Genomic DNA, 19,831 nt, shown 5'->3' with positions numbered 1-19,831 from the left:
GAACGGGGCCGGGGGGAGAAGCGGGAGGGTCTGCCCAGGGCGGTGGGCTGAAGGAGGAGGCTGCTCTGCACCGGGGGTTGGGGGAGAGTCGGGGAGAAAGGCTTGGGTCGGGTTTGGTGGAGGGGTGGGCTGGGGCAGCAGGAAAAGGGGGATAAACAGAGCCTGTGAGGTCGGTGGGGTTCCCTGAGGGAGAGCAGAATAGCAGAGCTGCTGGAGGGGGGGAGTTCAAGTGGTTGCCGAGGTGAAAAGAGGCAGTGAGAGAAGGGGGGAGCACCGTGGAGGTTGGAGATGGAGCGTGTGGGACAGCAGGGTGAAAGCAGTGGAGAAATCCAGCGTTGGTTGTCTTTCTGTGGTGGGAAGGAGGCAATTAGCTATCTTATATGAATTAAAAAACTCTTAATAGCTGTTACTTACTGAAACAGAAGGGAATTATTAGCTGTGTGGTAACAGCCCTCATGAGCTCCATTTCTTAGGAGCTTGTGCTCAGACCTGCAACATCAACTTCAAACACTGAGGAGCATTCTGGAATCTCAGAATCAGAGGAAAAACCTGAGGAAGGTTTGGTGGAAGGGATGTAGGGAATGCAGCTGGAGTTCAGGCTTCATAGCTGTGCCCTGCCCACCTCCTGGAGGTACTCATCTCTCCTTGGGGAGGAAAATAAATTAATTCTTGGCTACCCATGTCTTAGAAATAGAAGGCTGAAAAGGCACAGCAGAAAACTGGCAGTCCCACAGTGATTGAATTTGCTTGTAGTTTATATTATCTATTCATAACATTGGGGCTACCTCTGTTATGTATAAAGGTTGCAGTACTTCTGTGAGACATGTAGCTGAGAAGGCCAGATCACAGCAAGTAACTTTATGTGCAGTGAGAAGTTTGTGGTCAACCCTAACAAGCATCTGGTGATAGTATTTTGGGGGTGTTTCAGGCCAAGATGCAGAAGCAGTTACAGCTGTTTCAGTCCTTGCCTTCCACACAGTCTGTTATGTCATGGAAGAAGCCTGGGAGATGTTTTTCAGAGCCTTTAGACTTTCTGCCTCACCTCTGTGTGTGTGAGTGTTAATGGAGAGCCTCTCCTCTGAAACTGGGAGGAATTTGCCCCACTCTCTGAAGTGGAAGTTGCTTAAATTTGATGTGAGTTTCACTGCAGAACTTCTAGAGGGTTTACAGAGGTTAATTTGCAGTTGCAGGAAAGGGGTGAGATGGTTCATTTCACTTCTGAATTCATCTCTCCAGAGGCCTGGCTGTGTGTTTGCCTGAGGCTTGGGCATTTACTTTGTTCCTTTCTTTGTTTTTAAATAATTTACTACTTTGGCTTTTTGAAATACTACTTCAGTGTTAACAGGTCATTCTTTACCTCATCTAGACACTGAGGATGCCAGTGAAACTGACCTGGCAAAACATGAGGATGAGGACTTTGTAGAAATGAAAGAACAGTAAGTAACCTTTTCTAGTAAAAAATAATGGTATCTTGCCTACTTGGGGATTTTTTGCATAAAACTTTGCAGTGTTCTGGGCCAAGGCTGGTGTTTTTAAGTGCCTAGACAGCTAATGAGTCCATTTATTTCTATAATGAGTCCTTGTATTTCTTCTGGCCTCAGTTTCTCCCTCTGTGCTGTATGTATTCAAGGAACTGAGCCCTTCTCTTTGGAGCAAAGGAGCAGGTATGAGTTCCTGGGAGCAGCTGAGCTTTGCTGCAAATGAATCCAGCTGCAGACAGTTCCTTAAAATAAAGGATCTACTTTATATAAAGCCAAGCAAAAAAGCAAGATGTCCATTAAAACCCCTTCAACAGTAGCACACTAGTCCTGTCCAAGAGGCTTTTTGGCTTCTTGGAATAGCTTCCCTTGATGTTTGGGTGTATTTGCAGTACTTTGTGTCCTTGCTTGCTGGCAGAAACATGTTTTTATACTTGGGCTGTGTTGCACCATGGATATATGAGAAGTGCACTTTTGCACCAGCAGCAGACCTAGGGGTTTGGTTTTCTTTCGTAAAGTCAAGATCTAGGTGAGAAAATGCCTTCTAGTTTAGAAGTAGGGAACTGAGACACACATTAGGCCTTGTCAGAGTGGCAGAATGATTCTGTTGCAGAGCTTTGTAGGTCTGAATGTCACTTTTTTTTTTTTAATGTTGAAATCTAAATCCTGTTTTGCCCTGAATTGCTCCCAAGATAATTGCTTTGGCTACATGGTAAAACCAAAGGAGTGGCAAGTTTTTTAGAGCAATAACCTTTCATTTCAATAATGTTCTTTTAGTTGTTGTTGATTTGTTTCTGGAAGTTCTTCTGAAAAGCTTTTAGGTCCATGGAAACATGTTGTACCCTCAACAGCTGGTCAAATAAAGGTTGTATGTTTGTGTTCTGTGGTAAAGTTGCTCACTCTGTCATTGCAGGATGTATCAGGATAAACTTGCATCTCTGAAGAGGCAGCTGCAACAGTTGCAGGAAGGTGAGCTTTGAAAGGAGGGAGCTTTTTTCTTCTAAACAATTTTCAGCATTCTTCAAGGGTGGTAGTAGAAGGATGAGGGCTCTGAAAGATGTAAATAGCATCCTTCACTGGAGGGAGGTGGGATATCAGTTATGCTGCTGAGAGAAGAATATCAGCCACTTGCCATCCTTTTCCCTCTAAACATATGTAGCTAAGCCCCTGTGTACCAATAATTCCTTAAAAAGAGTAGTGCTTGTCAAAATATCAAACCCAAACTGTAGTTTTCTGATTTCAGAGGTTAGTGTTGATGTTTCAAGTGGTGTATGGCTCCTTGGGAAAAATGAATACTTTGAAAAAATGAAATTCTTGTGGGGATCCACAATTTATTTCAACTAGGTACCCTTCAGGAGTATCAGAAAAGAATGAAGAAGCTGGACCAGCAGTACAAAGAAAGGATACGAAATGCAGGTAAGCTGAATTTCTTCCCAAGGTGTTGCATACAACTTCAATGAATGCTTTTTAAAACACATGAAGCAAAATAATGATCATTCTCTGCACTTGGTGTTGTGGGGCTCTGTTTGGGGAGCAAAGGGTCAGGTTAAAGTGCCTCACTCAGCCCTTCTGGAACACCCTTTGTGTGTTACTGCAGAGGAGCAGATCTGTTTGCTTCCCCTCCCTCTGTTTTTTTTCTCTTTCCAGTAGGTTCTTATCTTGGATACTGAAACAGGGCCTTTTTTAGCTGCTGTTCTGTAGAAATGGGAAATGTAGCTGTTCTTCCTGTAGAAAAGTTGGATGAATCCTGTCATCTCTGGGCTGTTACTCTGGGAAGCATGAGAGAGGCAGTGCCAGATGTGTGATCTGTCTCCAACCTTTAAACAGGACAAACCTGATCTTTCTAAAAGTGTCTGGGATGTTGAAGGATTTCTTGAGGAATTTAAGTCAATTTAACTACTTCTTGTTAACAGGAGTCTGTTTTCTGAGATGAATGTCATGTACACTAGAGCTGCATTCTGGTAATACTGGGTTCTTTTGATAAAATTAGAGTAATTGCAAACTATTTCTGGCTGGCAAAGGCTTGTGCTGCAGCAACATGTTTCTTCCACAGGAGGGCACATGATGATAACTTTTAATTTTATGATTAAAAAAAAATCCAACTGCCTAATACTACAGGAAGAATTATCCACGTTGAGGTTTGGGGTTTGTTTTTTCTTTTGAGAATTCACAGATATCGAAGCAACAGTTTAGATATACCTGGCTTTTATTATCTCAGTAATCCTACTTCCATGCCCCATTGGTTTGCAAGCACAAAAGGTTTGGTTTTTATTGGGCTATTATAATTGGTTCCTTTTTTACTGTTTTAAAAAAGAGACAGTAGGACAATGTTGTTACTGCTGTCTTCTCTGAAACATGCTTGAAGCCTGTGATCTTTACACAACTTTTTACCATTTCAGGTATTGCCACAGCTTAATATGCTGGTGAAATGTGGTGACTTGAGGTCTGATCAGGTGCCTTAGTTGGCTTTTCTTGCCCCTACCTTGAGAAGGAGTTTTGTTTTGAGCATTATGTGCTTCAGGGAACACCAGAAGGTTCCCATCCTGCTTAATTTCAAGTTGTTAGGAACTGCACAAACACCTGCAGCAGGATCCATTTGCCTCCTCCATAGGTCTGAGTTGAACTAATCACTGCCATGTGCTGATACATCAGGATTTCCTGGCTTGTTTTCTCAGGCATAAACAGCCTGAAATCAGACACATGTGAATTGGGCAAATGAATCTTTTAACAGCTGCAGATTTTTTTCATTGTTGAAATTCATAAAGTTGGCTTAAGCTGTCCTGTTTGTTTTTTTTTTTGCCAGCCACATGTTTCAAGCTTCTGTCTGGGAAGTTTGTACCTATCATTAATTGATTGTAATGAAACTGGAAGCAAGGTGGAATGCTGCTGTATAAACGTGGGAAATGTGCAGAAAACTTCAATTAACAATGTTTGTGTGGAATTTTTTCATAGTTACAGCATTTTCAGCATAAAACTGAAGCAAGAGTAGAGGTGGAATGTGCACACACACTATTTAGTTCACTGCCTCTCTTGGCTGCAATAGTCAATGACTTAAAATATTAGGAAATTCATTTTGTGTGTCTTTAAAGATAATAAATTAAGCCTTTCTTCTCTTTCAGAACTGTTCCTCCAGCTGGAAGTAAGTACTCTTAATATATCAAAATATCTATTAACCAGATGGAAGAGGTATAAATCTCCTGTTTCATCCAGTAGTGCTTGTGCTTGCTTTCCCAGAAGGCTTAAAGAAGTTTTGTTGTACATGCAGAACAGCCTCTTGGTACTACATCAAATTAATTCTGGACTTTTTCATTAGAATAGAATTAAAAGAAATATTTGCTTTTGGACTGCTGTGTCTGGCTGTGCATTTGGCTTGTTTAAAAAGCTTGTTGAAGGTGGTAAGTGATAGTGCTGTTTATAAATCTCCCTGCTAGAGGCTTGCAACATTAACATGTTTTTAAAAAATAATTCTTTTGCCAATATAGTCCTGCTTAATCATTTTTAGATGGTTTTCTGTTGATTATGAATATTGATAATCTTTAGAACTGGCTACAGTTTTGAACTGAAAACCTAATCAATACAGCAGTTAAAAGAAGCTGTTGTCATGTCATTAACTTGAGTCATGGATTTCCTGAGTTAACATTTCTGTTCTTTGGGTTTGCATTAGACAGATCAGGTGGAAAAAAATTATGTCAAGGAAAAGAAGGCAGCAGCAAAGGAGTTTGAAGATAAGAAAGTTGAGCTTAAGGAAAACTTGATTGCGGAGTTGGAAGAGAAGAAGAAGATGATTGAGAATGAAAAGCTAACCATGGAATTAACAGGAGGTAAAAACAAGATTGGCAGCTGGCCTTGATTGTAGGCACTCTGCTACTGCTGAGGGAAAAAAGGGACCAAGGTAGCAGTGCTCTTTTCTACAGACAGCTGGTGTGAAGGCTTTAAAGCTTTCCAAATGCCAGCACAAATTGGTAGTCTTTTAATGGAGAAAGCAGTCCATAAGAAAATGGAGTGACCTGAATCACAAACAGGTGAATCAAAATAGTGCCAGTGAAGCAGCAGAGTGGATGGACTTGGTTTGTATGCAGGGAATGAGCCTGCATTTAATGCCTGTGGTCTGGCATTAAAACTGTTGAGATAAGCCACAATATTGGCTTAACTGGCTGTGCCAGGTTGTAAGCTGTGTCCTTTTCTTCCCCAGTAATAGCTGGTCAAGAAGTTGAAGAAAGGCAAACAATAGAGGTTGAAATGTGCTTCTCAGAGCCAGAAAAATAGATTTGTGAGCTATTTTTGTCTGGACTCTGCAAAACAGATTTCTTTCATGAGACCAATTGGTACCCTTGGTTCCTTGGCAATGCACTTTGCAGTAATTAACACAGCGGAGTTAAGTAGAGGGTAATTAGCCTTCTTCACTGAACCAAAAGTCTGATTTCATTACCTTTTTTTTAAACAGCTTCCTCACTTCATAGATAACATTGGTTCTGTTGATCAGGCCTGTCCCTGAGTTAGGCCTTTTAGATCTTTCTTGCATAGTATCTACAGAAGTCAGGTAAGCTGATAATTTGATTAGTGTTCAGAAATGAGTAGTAAAACCTGATTGGACATGTTCAGGAGTGCTCTTGGCCTTGTACCAAGTGTTAAGTCTGGAAAACAGCCTGAGTTGTGCTGTTTCTTTTTTTTTTTACTTCTATTCATGAATTCTCCTGTGATCTTACAAACTGTGCCTTAGTCTTAACTTTCCTGTTGTTGTCCTGTGTCTCTGTCTGTCACTGTTAAGTTGGGATACAGCACTAATCTTGTAAGCAGTTTTTCATTAGTGGATCAGGATCTGACTGGCTCTTACCTTTGGGAATCTACATGCCAGGGGTGTAGGAGTCTGGAGGAATCCAGTATCTGTCAGAGGGACAGCTGTTAACATCCAGATTTGGATTTGTGGGGTTAAAGGGAGCCTGAGGAAGGGCCAAAAGAAGTATTTAGTAGTCTGGTTTGAGGTCCAGATTAATCCTCTTCAGGGAGATGTGTCTCCATTGCTGTGTGTCCTGAAGAAGTGAGCTGTTCCATCAAACACAGCTTTAGGGAACAGCTCTAGATCCACTCTGTGTTATCCCTCTGTTAACTCCTGCCCTCCAAACTAACAGAAGAACAATGTGACTTCTAAAGAAGGCACCAGTTTTGGTGTGAGCACACACTGGAGGCTATGAAATACAAATACTGGCAGTCATGTGGACCTGATGGTTTCAAAACCTGTGAAAGTTCAGCAGATGTAAGTTAGCAACCTCACCTGTGAGTTTTGGGAATGTGTTGCAGTTTCATTAGGTGACAACATTTCCCTCCTCTTCTTGGGCTTTGTATAGTCTGGTTCTTGAATGTTAAGCCTCGTGCAAGACTGTGTTTGAGATTAAATCTCTCTGTGTTCTAGCAGTTCTTCAGATCTTCCTTCATAAAGTTTTCATGAATCTCAAAGTTCATCAGATATTTCATAGTGAATGTAAGACTCTCAAACTCTTGGTTATTTTTTTCTGAACATTTGTTTGGTGCTGACTTGTCACAATGTAAGATACAGGATGCTGAGATAAAGAAGAAAATTGATCTTTCTGCCTTGGTCACATTTGAAGCAATACAGATAACAGACAACTCATTTGGAACTGACTTTTAGAAAGGAGAAAAGGCCTTTCTGATTTAGCTGCATGTTGCCTTGAGTAAGTGCTTCAAACCCCTCTTCTGAGCCTCTTGTAAATTAGTCTTAAATGAGAAGAATTGCTTACATGCAGCACAGTAAGTTACATCTTTAGTGCCTCCGGGGTTATTGATCAGTGTTTTCCAAATTCAGCTTTGAGTCGTAGAGCCCCATTTCCTTTGGCAGACACTTGGTGGGTGGCACTTCATTGTTTGTTGTTTTTCAAAGTCTTTTTTTATATTAGTTCCCTTGATGTGCAGCCTGGTCATCCTTGTTCCCCCTGGAGATAAGGAGAAAAGTCATTTGGTGTGTTTTGAGCAGGTGTAGGTGCTCAAGGTTTTGGCACCTAGAGGGAGCCAAAGCAGCTTCACAGACTTCAGGGCTACCCAGGATGTGATTCAGGTGTACTTAAAGATGAACAAATAATTCTCAGCACATAGGATGAGAGTTGAGATGATGTGTTTAGCATTTAAGATGTGGCATTTTGCTTGCCAGTTCAAGATATCTTCATAAATTAAGGAATGATTTGTGAGGGTTTCAGTGAAGTAGTTAAGATTACCTGTAGACATTTGGACAAACTGTAATTTCAGGTAATTACTTGGTGATGAGACTTGTGTTTCAATTTTGAGCAGATGTTTTTCTTTTTCCCTAGTGCATATGCTACAACTTATTTCCTGTCAACTGCTGCTCTGCATGTTATTAATTAGGTTCATTTCATTAATCATAATTTGAAACATTTTTAGATAATCTGAATTTAAGTACTATTTGTGTTGAAAATTACTCCAGCAGACTTGTATCAGTCTTGAATGCAGTAATTATCTGTATTCCTTTGACAAAGCTGTTTTTCCAGCTTGAAGACAAGAAAAAGAGACCAAATGATTTGTAGCTGATGTTCTACATGCTGTTAACTACCAAAGTTTGCATTTGAAATGATCTGTTCAAAAGCAGAGAGCATGGAAGAAATTTGCCCTGAGTCCCTGTAGCATCATTGTGCTTTCGATCCCTACCTGAAGGAGCTCTAAAATGTCCCCAAACCAACTGAGCCACTTCCAGCCAAGGAAAGCTGTAGCCATGGCATCCCAGTGCTGTTGTGGAACAGTGACCTGGGATGAAAGAGACCTTGTATTCAAAGAGACCTTGTGTTCACTGTCAGCAGATCCAGCTTGGATGCTGGAAGCTGTCACCAAAAAAAAGTAAATCCAATTTTCTGTGTGAAAGAGGAGAGATGATTTCCCTTGTGCCCTTTGTAGAAAGCTGCTGCTTCTTACTCCTTTTCCTCTGGTCTTATGAGCTCTCCAATCTCATTGCTCTACAGATTCAATGGAAGTGAAGCCGATTATGACAAGGAAACTGAGGCGACGACCCAACGATCCCGTTCCCATCCCAGACAAGAGGAGGAAACCTGCCCCTGATATCCTTTCACAGAGTTGCTGGAGGGCTGTTGTGTTTGAGGCCAGCATGCTGCCTGCATCTGTGCTTTTTTGTACAGGAAGGGAAATGAAATGAGGTGCTAGGATCAGATTTTCATCCAGGAGATACTGAAATACTATTTGTCATGTATAATGTGTGATAAACTGATACAAGAACCAGTCTCTGGAGAGCCCTCCATGTTCTAACCTAAACTTCAGTGTTATGAGATAACTTATTTTTTCAGCAAGAATACTTTAAATTGTTCAGGCAATTTTTTTCACAGAGGAAAAACTTTAAAAGAACATTACATATAAAAGCAGAGGTAATTGATTCCATAGGTAGTAAATGGCTTCTTACATGAGCTTCTCTCCTTTCAAGACATGACAAAACATTTGCCAGGAAGGTTGTATTTGTCACATCAAACTAGATTTTCCATTTCTGATAAAGGCTTCAGCTCTCTAATCCAGAGAGATGCACAGCAGAAGCAAGGAGTGCTGGATTGGTTCTTTGAATAAATTAAGGAATGAAAATCCATCTTGTTTTTCTATATCATGAGAGAGAGAAAAACATGTCTGTGTAGTCCTTCTGCCTTGGATCTTATAATTAAGATATTCCTTAGCATTGGAAATATGTTTTAACTCCTCTGTGATGATAGGTGCTTTTTGTATATTAAATTCACCTGGAAGGGAAGGCAATGATATTTGCTTTGCAGAGGCTTGTTATCAGATTCCAAACTTAAATCTGATTAGAAAAAACTTACCTTGTGACTTCCGAGTAGCTCACATTTTCTGAAGGCAACATCAAACCTGGAACTTCTGGAGTTCATGTGGGATGGTCACAAGCACCTCCAGTTTTAATTAACATCTTTCTGGTTGGACTTCCTGTTGACTCTTTAAGGGAAAACTCCTCTTTATTGGTGCCCTTATCTCATCCAAAATACATTTGTTTTGTCGTGGACATGACCTGCTAATTGAGCATGATACAGCAGCCACAGGAGGAACCTCAATCTGCCTTTCCTCTTTAGAGAGAGGATTGAAGTCCATCAGAACCAAAATCCTTGAAATGCAGCCTAGCAATTGTTCACTTCAGTACAATGCTTTGAAATCCTTGAAATGCAGCCTAGCAATTGTTCAGTTCAATGCTTTAGATAGTTTTGGCTTGAGAGCTGTTTTTGAAGCAGCACTGCAGGTTACAGTTGGAGGGAGGCCCCGCTGCCTCGGGTATTGTTTTCCTTCTGTGCACTTGTTTTTCTTGTGTGGAGATGAGAGGGGAGCAGTAGAAAAGGGAAGCAGGAAGATGTGCTTGTGAAGCTAAACAAAATGCCAGAGGAGCTCTAATAAGGTTAAAATACACTAAATGTTCTGAAGTGCTGCGAGTTTCTTTTTTCTACATTTGGGGGGGATTTGGCTTCATTGTACAAAATCTGAAGCAAATCTGTTGTGTTTCAGCTTCCAGGTTGTTTTCCACAGAAATGTGAGATGAAACCACTGAAAACACTGATTCTTGATGCCTCCATGAAGTAAATGTCAATGCACTAAAGGTTTTTCATTGCTGGTTATGTCTAAGCAAGTTAAAATGATTTTGCACTCTTACTTGCTGCTAAATATGAGGCTCTGTAGAGATGGTCTTGTACTAATTCATATGACAAAGCTCAAATATGACACTTAATAAAATCTTATGCAGCTTTACAGCAACCTTTTGGCTTACCTTTAGCCAAGTGAAGTGTCATTGACCTTTAATTTTTAGCCTCGATTCTCAAGAGTTGATGGGAACCTTAATTCTGAATACCTCAGCTAAATTATTTGTTGACTGATGAGCAAATAATGGAGGACCTGAGAACACTGAATAAGGTAGGAATTGTCCTTTGGGTTGTATTTCTTTATTTTCAAGAAAAAGCTGATGCTTTCCCCTAAGAACATAGCTCTGTTGTATGTTCCTTTTTGAGATGCAGGACTATTTCCTCCCAGTAGGCTTTCTGAATTAGCACCATAAAAGATTTAACAAGATGGTATCTCCTCCCTTTGATTTTAATAGGTTTAATTAACCTAATTAAAATGGCTGTCATCTGAAAATGTTACCTTTTGTCTGAACCAAGTGCTGAGCTATCTTAAGGAGTTTCTTTCCTCCTCACAGAGCAGATGTTAGTAAGTCTTTCTGTGAGGCCACAGGCTGCCTCTGGTTTAGGCCTTAGGATGGGGTGGTGGCTTTTTTCTCCCCAGTCACAATATATCAGCAGACTGCATGGGGTGCAGGGGCTGTGTGTGTGTATAGTTCTTCCAGAGCTGATTAACCTATTGCTTTCTGGCTAAATGCTTTAAGGCTTGTCTAATTTCTTAAAAGAGAAGCTGCTCATTAAGGCACTTGAGGGTGGTAGTGGAGCCTGCTTTTTTGTGCCAACTGTCGAGGTGTCTCTAATGATTCATCTTCTTTATGTTGTGTACCCTGAGAAATGTTGGATTGTGTTAAAAAATACAGTGTATTAGTTGGGTTTGATTTTCATTTGTTTTTGTGGATTATTTGAATACTCTGAAGTTGACTTCAGTAGAACTTCTTGTATCGTGGTGCTGATTATTTGCACCTTAGGCTGTTTATAGCATTCTGTTCTGGATGTGGGTTAAAAAAAACAACAAAACAGTAAAAGGAGAACTGGCTTCATCCTGGCTCAAACCAGGACAGCCACATAACAGTACATTTAAAAAAAGAACCTTTAGAGTATGGAAAGTAGGACTAAAATGATTACTGCAGACTTCTGTGCCTCATGTCAGATCTCTAATGCTTCTTTGCTCTCTTTCCATATAGCTTAAATCACCCAAGAGACCAGGTGAGTTAACAGTTGCATTGGAACTTGTTCACAGTGGTGCTGTTTTGAGCAGAGAATGATGCTGCAGCCTTCTTGACTAAGTTGCTGGCTGTGCAATGTGACTGTGTAAACGTTTTGAGTGTGTAATTGCTGTTCTTTGAGAAGCTGCTGTGACCAATGGATGCTGTGTGGAGACTCCATCTGTTCTGGAGCTTGTCAGGGGTGGGAAGGGAGGCATCTCTGGCTGTAACACTGGGGTATGGGACAATCCAACTGGGAAGAGGTTTTTGCATTAAATACAGACACATCTGGGCCTTGCCTGCTCGTCAGGGATTTGGAGGGGCTGAAAACTCAGTTTTATGCCTTCAGCCCTAGATGTGTCTGTACTCTTTATTTCAAGACAAAGTGGTACTAACTTGCCTAAATGTTTCTGACCCTGTTTAACGACTTTAGAGTAGAATTACAATCAAGGACATACTGTCACCTGCCTGCCAGCATTTTTTCCAATAAATATTCTGTTCCAGTGAACATTGCAATTTATATACTCAAGACAGAGGCTGATTTATTCATCCCAGTAGAGAATATTTGGAAATCTGAGTTTGTAGCTTTCTGTGCTTATTATTTCTGCTTAATGTGACCTTACTAATTGCAATCTTGCACTCAGATGTTCTGTGTGGTGAATGTATCCTGGTATTAAACACAGTCTCTCCTGTTCTCAGCCTCTCCCTCCTCTCCTGAGCACCTTCCAACCACACCAGCAGAGTCTCCAGCACAGCGGTTTGAAGCCCGGATAGAAGATGGAAAACTGTACTATGATAAGAGATGGTAAGTCCTGCTACATTCCTGTTTTAATCAGTCTGAGCCTTGTGTAGTGAGGAGACAAAGCCTGCAGAGAGAAATTGCTTTGGTGTTGGAATTTGGGGTCAGAAAGGTTTTGGGGAGAGGTTAGCCACTTCCTCCAATCTTTGCAACCTGGGTCAATCAAAGTAGGAGCAGAGTGTTTAGACATCATAGACTTTCAGAAGTAACTACTGGTTCAAATAAAAGAAGACTTAAATCTTTTCCATGGAGTCAGTTTTGCAGACTGTGGTGCTTGAGAAACACTTTTGTCGAACCTCCTGACAAAGAGAGCCACCAGCAGACATGTCATGTAGCTGTGAAGCCAGTCAGCTAGGACACAGATCCAGGCAGAGAGGGTGGGGTTGACAGGATTCACAGCCCTGCTCTTCAGTTTTGTAGAGCATTAGCCCGTCATTCCACAAGGTGGTGGAAGAAATGTGCACCAGCTGAGCAGAATGAAAAACATTTCTAATAAATCCAAATAACCTTTAAAGATCAAACCCGCATGGGAGAAGCAGCTTCAGAATTGCTGGTTGAATTTAGCTCTGGTAAGTTTTATGGGCATGTAGCTGTGCAAGCCTCAGAGAAAAAAAAAAGAGAAAATATTAAATAATAGAATCATAGATTGGTTTGGGTTGGAAGGGACCTTGATGATCATCTAGTTCCAACCTCCCTGTGTGGGCAGGGACACCTCCCACCAGACCAGGTTGCTCAAATTTTGCAGAGATCTTTGTAGTTCTTAATCCATGAGACATGCAAAACTGGATAATCAAGTGGACAATCAAGTACTCCTTGAGCAGAAAGCAATTTGCAAGTCATATGCTTATTTGCTTTGGTGTTCTGCTGGCTCAGAATAACAAGTGATGAGATGGTAATTTCATCACTATAATGATAGCTATGAAGCTTGTTTTCTACACAACAGGCATCTTGTACAGCTGATCAGTTTTCCCTTCTGCTGGTCTTCTGACAGTGAGGTTTCATTGAGGGTTCAGTGTACACAGCTCTGATAAAAGCTGCTGCCTGGAGCTTAAACCTCCCTGAAGTGTAAAGCAGGCATGAACTGAACAGGTTACTTGTCACTTTATAAATTCATAACGTTTTTTTTACCTTTCATCATTTATTTTTTGGACTAAAGTGACTATCCTGTGGGATATATTTGGATGAATAAACTGTTCTTCAGATTTTTTTAGCGTGTGGAGAACTGTAAAGTGTTGCATAAGTTAAATAAAAGGAAAGATGGAATCTGGAGTAATCTGTCAGTAAAGCTCCCAAGCTGTCACCAGATTTAAACCTGGGAGAGCTTCAGTGAGCCCAGATGAGTCTCTTAAAAGCAGCATCTCTCTCTGAAAGGTTGAGACATAAAACACTAGCAGATATTTTCATTGCAGTGAATTCAGTTGTCATGGGGGTTTCACTGTCAGGAATTCCAGCTGTTGCCTTTCTTGTCTTCCTTGTTCCTTTGCTTTTTTAAGATAAGCATTTTACATTTTTTTGGCTGTAATAATCCTGCTTAGGTTTTTTGGTTGATAGTAATAGTACTTGTGCAAAGTAGGTGGTATTTTAAAATTATTAACTCGCTCTTTGTAGTGGCAGGGTAGTTTTTTCCAAGGTGTGTTAGGGCTGTAGCTGCTTCACCAGGAGTAAAACTGACAGCTTGGGAATGACTGTTCTGTGTTTCCTGACAGCAGCTGTGAAGGACCATTATCCCAAAATAGTGAATGTTTAAGGCTAGTAATGGACTCCCTGAGGTCTTTCACCAACATGGTTCCAAAGTGGAGACTTTGTGTAGGGAATTTCCAAGTGAATGTGGAATAAGACTTTGGGTTTTCTTTTTTATTCTCAATTTGCTCCACACCTCCCCGCCAGAGCCTGAAGTTGAGTTCACTGGAAGAGCCACCTCTGCTTTTAGCTTTGTCTGCATGCAGTAATGCATCTTTTCATCTTCTGATGGAGATGCACTTGAAGCATCTTGGCCTTTCAGCAAAATATTTTGTAGCAGAAAGTGGAATTATTTCTGCCTGCCTCTCTTGTTGGTGTTGTGTGGTGTATTTTATCTACCACAAAAGCAAGAGTTGTTTGGCACTTTCCATCTCTTGAAAGCCACTTAAATTCCATTGCATATTTTTGTCTAAAGTATTTTCCTCAGTTCCTCCTCTGTTTCCCTGTGGGTGTATAAACTCAGCAAAAGGCTGAGAGATGAAGATGTGAGATGGACCAGGCTGCTGTGCCTTCAGCTGACCTGTCTCTGCCTGCAGGGAGCATCAGACAGCTCAGACAGCTCTTCAGTGAAAAAGTGCTGAGCTGACAACTTTTTACCTTGCCTTTTCTGGCCACAGGTAACAGACATTTACTGATGGATGGTAGCCCGTGGCGTGAAACCCAGGGGCTGAAACCAGATTTGTCATAAGCTTTGGAATTCACTGATAGTAAAAAAATTGGGAATGAACAGGTTTTGAGGGAAAAAAACATTTCATTATCTGTGCAGGCATAGATATCAAAAGGGGTGGTTATTTGCCTCTCCTGCACTCAGAAGCTTGTGCAATGGTTCTGTCAAGATCATCAGCTCTCCTTGCTTAGGCATTCACAGCAGGGTATGGTAGGACACTGCTGGGCTGAGGTCTTTGTCTTATCTTAGTGAGGTCTGGGTTTTGTAGTGGCTTATACTGATCCTTTATATCAATTAATGATCACTTGATCTCAGTAAACTGAGACTTTTGGCTCAGGTCATTGCTCCTATTGCAGTGCTCTGCACCCTCTGACGTCCTTTCTGTTAAAAGAGGGAGAGAGAATAATGGTTGAGTACAAGGGTCTAAAGGTTGCAGAGTTTGAGGGGATTTATTTTTTTTTTTTTTTTGCCTTGCCCAGCCCATTGGTAATTATGTTTGGAAGGCTGAAAACTGACACTGTCACTTTGTTACTGGCAAGCAGTGTGAAAATTCTGAGTATGTGAGCCATTAGAAAGAGATTATGGAATAAACTGTTGGAAAAATTCCATGTTTACAGTATGGTTATTGTAGAAATAGCTGTAAAGATTATGGAAATCCATGCATATGGACAAATAGCTGCCCTCCAATCAGACTGCATGGAGTTACATGCTGAGTAATTACTGAGGGAATATCTCTGCAGTGATTCTGCCACTTGGGTTGCCTGGTTAAATATGAAGCACATCATGATTAGAGTAAAGTGGAATTATAGTGATGCTTTTAGAACTATAAAGCATTTTGGTGTTCTATTGATTAAGATAATTTACTTACAAATAATCTGTTTCAGTATAATTAGTTCTGCCTGTTCTCCCAGGCAGAATAAAGGGAAACTGGGGAGTTTTGTCTAGCACAGTTTACAGAACTCAACAGAAACATGGTCTGTAAAGAAGGGAAGACTATGTAAGCTTCCAATTTTTTGCTTTGTTTTATACAAAATACGTGAAGAAAAATAGGTAGCATGATTAAAACATAAAATAAAAGGGGGGGGAAGGATATGCTTAGACAGGGCTTCCTTACAGCAGGTATGTACAGCTTCTTAGAGAGTCACTTACCATTTTGGGCATTGTCACAAAGTGTTAGGAATTTAAGGTCTCTGTTTAAACAACAGAGGCTGTGCTGACTGAGTACAGTTCACATTGTTGGTGCACTAGTAATTTTAAACTGGGGAATGTGGATAACTCTTTAGTATCTGTGATTTGCTCTGTCACATTTGATCAGGCATAACATGGAGCTGCCTCCTAAAATCCATCCTGTGTCTGCAGTGGGAAAGGCTACTTTGAGCTCCTGAAACGTGGGCTTATTGTCAGTGTCCTCCTGTGGCCTGGTGCTCTGTACCTCCTTCCTTCAGCTGTGAATTCTGTGTTCAGTAATCTGTGTACAGGGTTGGATGTGACTTGAGAGGAGCTTCATGCATTCTGAAGCATTATTTAAATGCCAAGTGTTTGTGTCTAGAGTCAGACAACCTGCAATGTTGGTGAAGAGGGGAAAAGTGGTGTGGAAAGAGAGACAGACTTCATATTTACCCAATGCTTGTAGAATCCTGACTTTATCAGTCTTACTGCTTTTTGTTTTCTCAGTCTTTGGACAGCTGATGGTTTCATGTGTATATTTATTCTTATTTCTGCAGGTATCACAAGAGCCAGGCTATTTACCTGGAGTCAAAAGAGAACACCAAGATCAGCTGTGTGATCAGCTCTGTGGGTGCCAACGAGGTAGTGGCCTTTGTTTTTCCTGGGAGGGGGGAAAACCATGGGTAGGCAGGTGGCTGGCTGGTTAGGAAAGGACTAAGAGAAAATCAACATTACTTTCAGATAAGATGTAGTTGTCTGGTGTCTAAAGAAGCTGGATCCAAGGTAAAACTGTGTTGAGATACCTCTTTTTGAGAGAGATCTGAGATGGGAAGAGACTTGCTGCTTTTTTCAACAATGATCCTCAAGAGTGAAGGTTTATTTTGCCACCAAATTTAATTGCTTAAAGAGGAGAAAATTCTTCCTGATAACCTGTGTTGGGCAGGAAGCTCGCAGCATTCATCACCTGCCTGGGAGATGGGACATGTGAGTCACCTGTTTGTCTGAGACAAATTCCTTGTAGCTCATGATTAAGGCTTAAAAGAATCAGATGAGGAGAGGAACATGCCTAAGAATGATGAGAATCTTGCTGCAAACTTAAGCTTAGTGCTCAAGGAGTGCATCAGTCAGGCAAGGGGGGAGCACTTCATTCTTTGGTTGCAGGTTCCAGACACTTCAGGGAAGAAATGGTAGACTTGGATGCACTTCTCTTCAGTCAGCCAATAAAGTTACTTTAATTTATTTTGGCAGCTAAGAGAAACATTGTTTTCAACAAAATGAGGTGTGTGGGGGGTGTGCTTTGTATCACAACTGTTCTCCTTGCAATAACAGTTGTTATGCTTAAGGATCGGTTATTTATCTAAAGCGGTAGTAGCATGTGTTAAAAATATAGTACTGCTAATTTGATTAAAGTCATTACTGTTAACTTAGACTGTTAAAACTCAATATTTTGGGAGCATCTCACCAGAAACCTGGAGGTTGCAAATCATAAAATCCCTGTTTGGTTTGGGTTGGAAGGGACCTTAAAGATCATCCAGTTCCAACCCCCCTGCATGGGCAGGGACACCTCCCACCAGCCCAGGCTGCTCCAAGCCCCATCCAACCTGCCCTTCAACACTGCCAGGGATGGGGCAGCCACAGCTTCCCTGGGCAACCTGGGCCAGGCTCTCACCACCCTCACAGCAAAGAAATTCTTCCTAAATCAGATCTACATGTCCCATATTGCACATGAAGATCTAGATGTTCAGCTGGTTTAACCTTCATCATTTCACACCTCAGTTCCCCTTCTGGAACAGATCCCTAATGCTGGGAGCTAAATCACTTGTGCGCCTTGACTGAGTGAGGTGTTCTGACCTAACAATAAGAGCCACCTGGGCTTGGTTTGTTGCTTACTCTGGTTTTTTCCTTTTTCCCCCCTATATATCTCCCTGCCCCTTTCTGTTTTTCTTTTCTTTCACACAGATTTGGGTGAGGAAAACCAGCGACAGCACAAAGATGAGGATCTACCTGGGGCAGCTGCAGCGAGGTGTCTTCGTGATCCGCCGGCGATCAGCTGCATGATTATGTCTGTATTTTTAAACCAATAGACAAACCTCTAATGGGGGGAATGGCAGCCTGTTCACTCAGCAGCAGAGAACACTGTTATGACCTCTTACGAGACAGTTTGTGGCTGGCCACATAATCCCCAGTAGTCCTTAAATCTTTAGTGACACCCAAGCACTGCCCTGGACTATTCCTGGATTTTTTGCATCAAGCTTCTGTCTGCTTTCTTTGTATTTCGGGTGACTATTTAAGAAGACTTTGCATCATATTTTTTCATCCTTGTTTTATGGTGCATAGGTGGGACTGGTGTGTTGAAAACAAAGTAATGTTTCTGTTCTCGATCAGACCAATGGAAGAAGCTTTGGTTGTCAAGACCTGAGGTTAATTTTTCTTTTTGGTTTTGTTTTCATGCAAGGCTCAGGATGTTGGGCAAAAGGAGAAGACTCTTGCCAGCTTCCAGCTGCAGCCAAGAGATGTCTCTAATACATCATTAGCAGCTTTGTTGGATGAACTCTTTTAAAGACTTGAGCACTGAGGCTTTTTTAAGGAAAGTAAACAGCTCAAACTGCTGAAAATCCAGTTGATATTAATGTAGTTAAGCAGTTGTGTGGCTAATTAGAAGCTTTTGTTTCTCTTTACATTAAAAAACCCTTCAATGAAAAAGTGAAGAGTTATATCTATTTGGTGAAGTTTCCTGAAGTTGGTGGATAAGTATAAATCAAAGGATTAATTAACTGGACCTTGCAGATAGTGAGACTGTGAGTGTAACCACTTATACATGTAGAGAGATGAAAGGTAAATTTCACTTTCTTTACTGATGCTTAGACTAACTGCTGGAATCCTGTTGACAGAAGATACTGAATCTGATGTATCTCCCAAAGGAGCCTGATACAGAGTAGAAAGCAGCATTGACATGCTCTTAGTGTACAGCTGACACTTTCATTCCCTAAAATGTCATGCAAAGGTTTCCCTTTGAAGGGTGTTTTAATTACTGGAGACAACACTGGGTTTCTACACTTGCCCTCCAGTAGCACAAGTGAAAATGCTCAAGTGCTGATATTAATATGCTCCCTTCCAAGGTGTTTAGAGATCTGACTCTGGCATTCCTTTATCATTCCCAGTCTTTTGCTGATGTCTGAAACCACCAATACCATGTGTGACACTGCACTGGCAGTGCTCTCTGAGTTCTGCCTTCTGTGCATAAGAACTTTGTGCTCCTTTTGATTACTGGACAAAAAAAAACCTTGTAATTTCTGCCTTTACCAGTATCTGTCATTCTGAGGCATCTCTTGTTTTTGCTTTTGCCTTGTTGTTCAGCATCAGTCCAGCCTTTCTTTCCTGTCTGGATAAATGGAGTATTTTAAATGACTGTTTCCATTTCTTTTCCTTGCTGCAGTTGGGTGGCAGTCACATCCCAGTAACTGGTGTCTGCCTGGGGATCTGGAGTGTTGTGGCTGGGTTTCTGATGTGTTGCCTTTTTGGCTGAGCTACCTGACCTATTTTTCCTGAGTTTAGAGTTTCAGCTGGATCTGGAGCCTTGGCAAGGAAAGAAGGGTGTCTGTTCCCCACCCTTTGAAAATGTGCCATTTTTGCTGCAGTGTCAGTCAGGTGGAAAGCAGAAGGCTGTATTTTGCCAGGTTAATAGCTTGCTTAATATAACTTAGCATTCTCTGCATGTGTGACAGGTTTTTAATAAGGTGGTGATGTACCAAATGGGATTCTTCACTGAGCCTTAAAGTGAACATCATAGTTCTGACAATAAAAACTGCTAAGTAAGTAGCAGGATTTATTTCTTACCTATGTCATCAATATATGTTTGTGGAAATAGCTGGGACCTTTGGTTCCATTTTGGGAAGATACTTTGTAGACCTGCTAACAACAGGTGATCTCTCTGCTTATCTAGTTTGGGGTAAGTTTGAAGGTATTGGTGCAAGTGTGGAATTGCAGCAGCTCCCTTAGAGCCAGGCATGGTAGAGGTGCACATAGTGTAAGCTTAATTATATAACTTTGACACCTCATCTTAATCTGACTCATCATCTGCT

The 19,831-nt window shown here is 41.2% G+C and overlaps 1 protein-coding gene across 1 annotated transcript in view; it reads left to right on the top strand.

The window, feature by feature from the left end:
• Positions 1–18,031, top strand: part of SUDS3 (suppressor of defective silencing 3 homolog (S. cerevisiae)) — a 19,034-nt gene extending 1,003 nt beyond the window's left edge. The window contains exons 2-12 of the mRNA XM_010004878.1: positions 1,367–1,436; positions 2,392–2,447; positions 2,823–2,894; positions 4,598–4,617; positions 5,143–5,299; positions 8,462–8,557; positions 10,345–10,406; positions 11,356–11,377; positions 12,076–12,181; positions 16,307–16,391; positions 17,709–18,031. Coding sequence (XP_010003180.1) covers positions 1,367–1,436; positions 2,392–2,447; positions 2,823–2,894; positions 4,598–4,617; positions 5,143–5,299; positions 8,462–8,557; positions 10,345–10,406; positions 11,356–11,377; positions 12,076–12,181; positions 16,307–16,391; positions 17,709–17,807 — 845 coding nt within the window. The 3' untranslated portion in view covers positions 17,808–18,031. The remainder of the gene's footprint in view (positions 1–1,366; positions 1,437–2,391; positions 2,448–2,822; positions 2,895–4,597; positions 4,618–5,142; positions 5,300–8,461; positions 8,558–10,344; positions 10,407–11,355; positions 11,378–12,075; positions 12,182–16,306; positions 16,392–17,708) is intronic.
• The last annotated feature ends 1,800 nt before the right edge of the window (positions 18,032–19,831 follow it).

Source organism: Chaetura pelagica, unplaced genomic scaffold (genome assembly GCF_000747805.2).
Source record: "Chaetura pelagica isolate M959 unplaced genomic scaffold, ChaPel_1.0 scaffold249, whole genome shotgun sequence".
Lineage (NCBI taxonomy): Eukaryota > Metazoa > Chordata > Aves > Apodiformes > Apodidae > Chaetura > Chaetura pelagica.
Note: the sequence above shows the minus strand (reverse complement) of the source record. Positions and strands in the feature narration are given on the sequence as shown.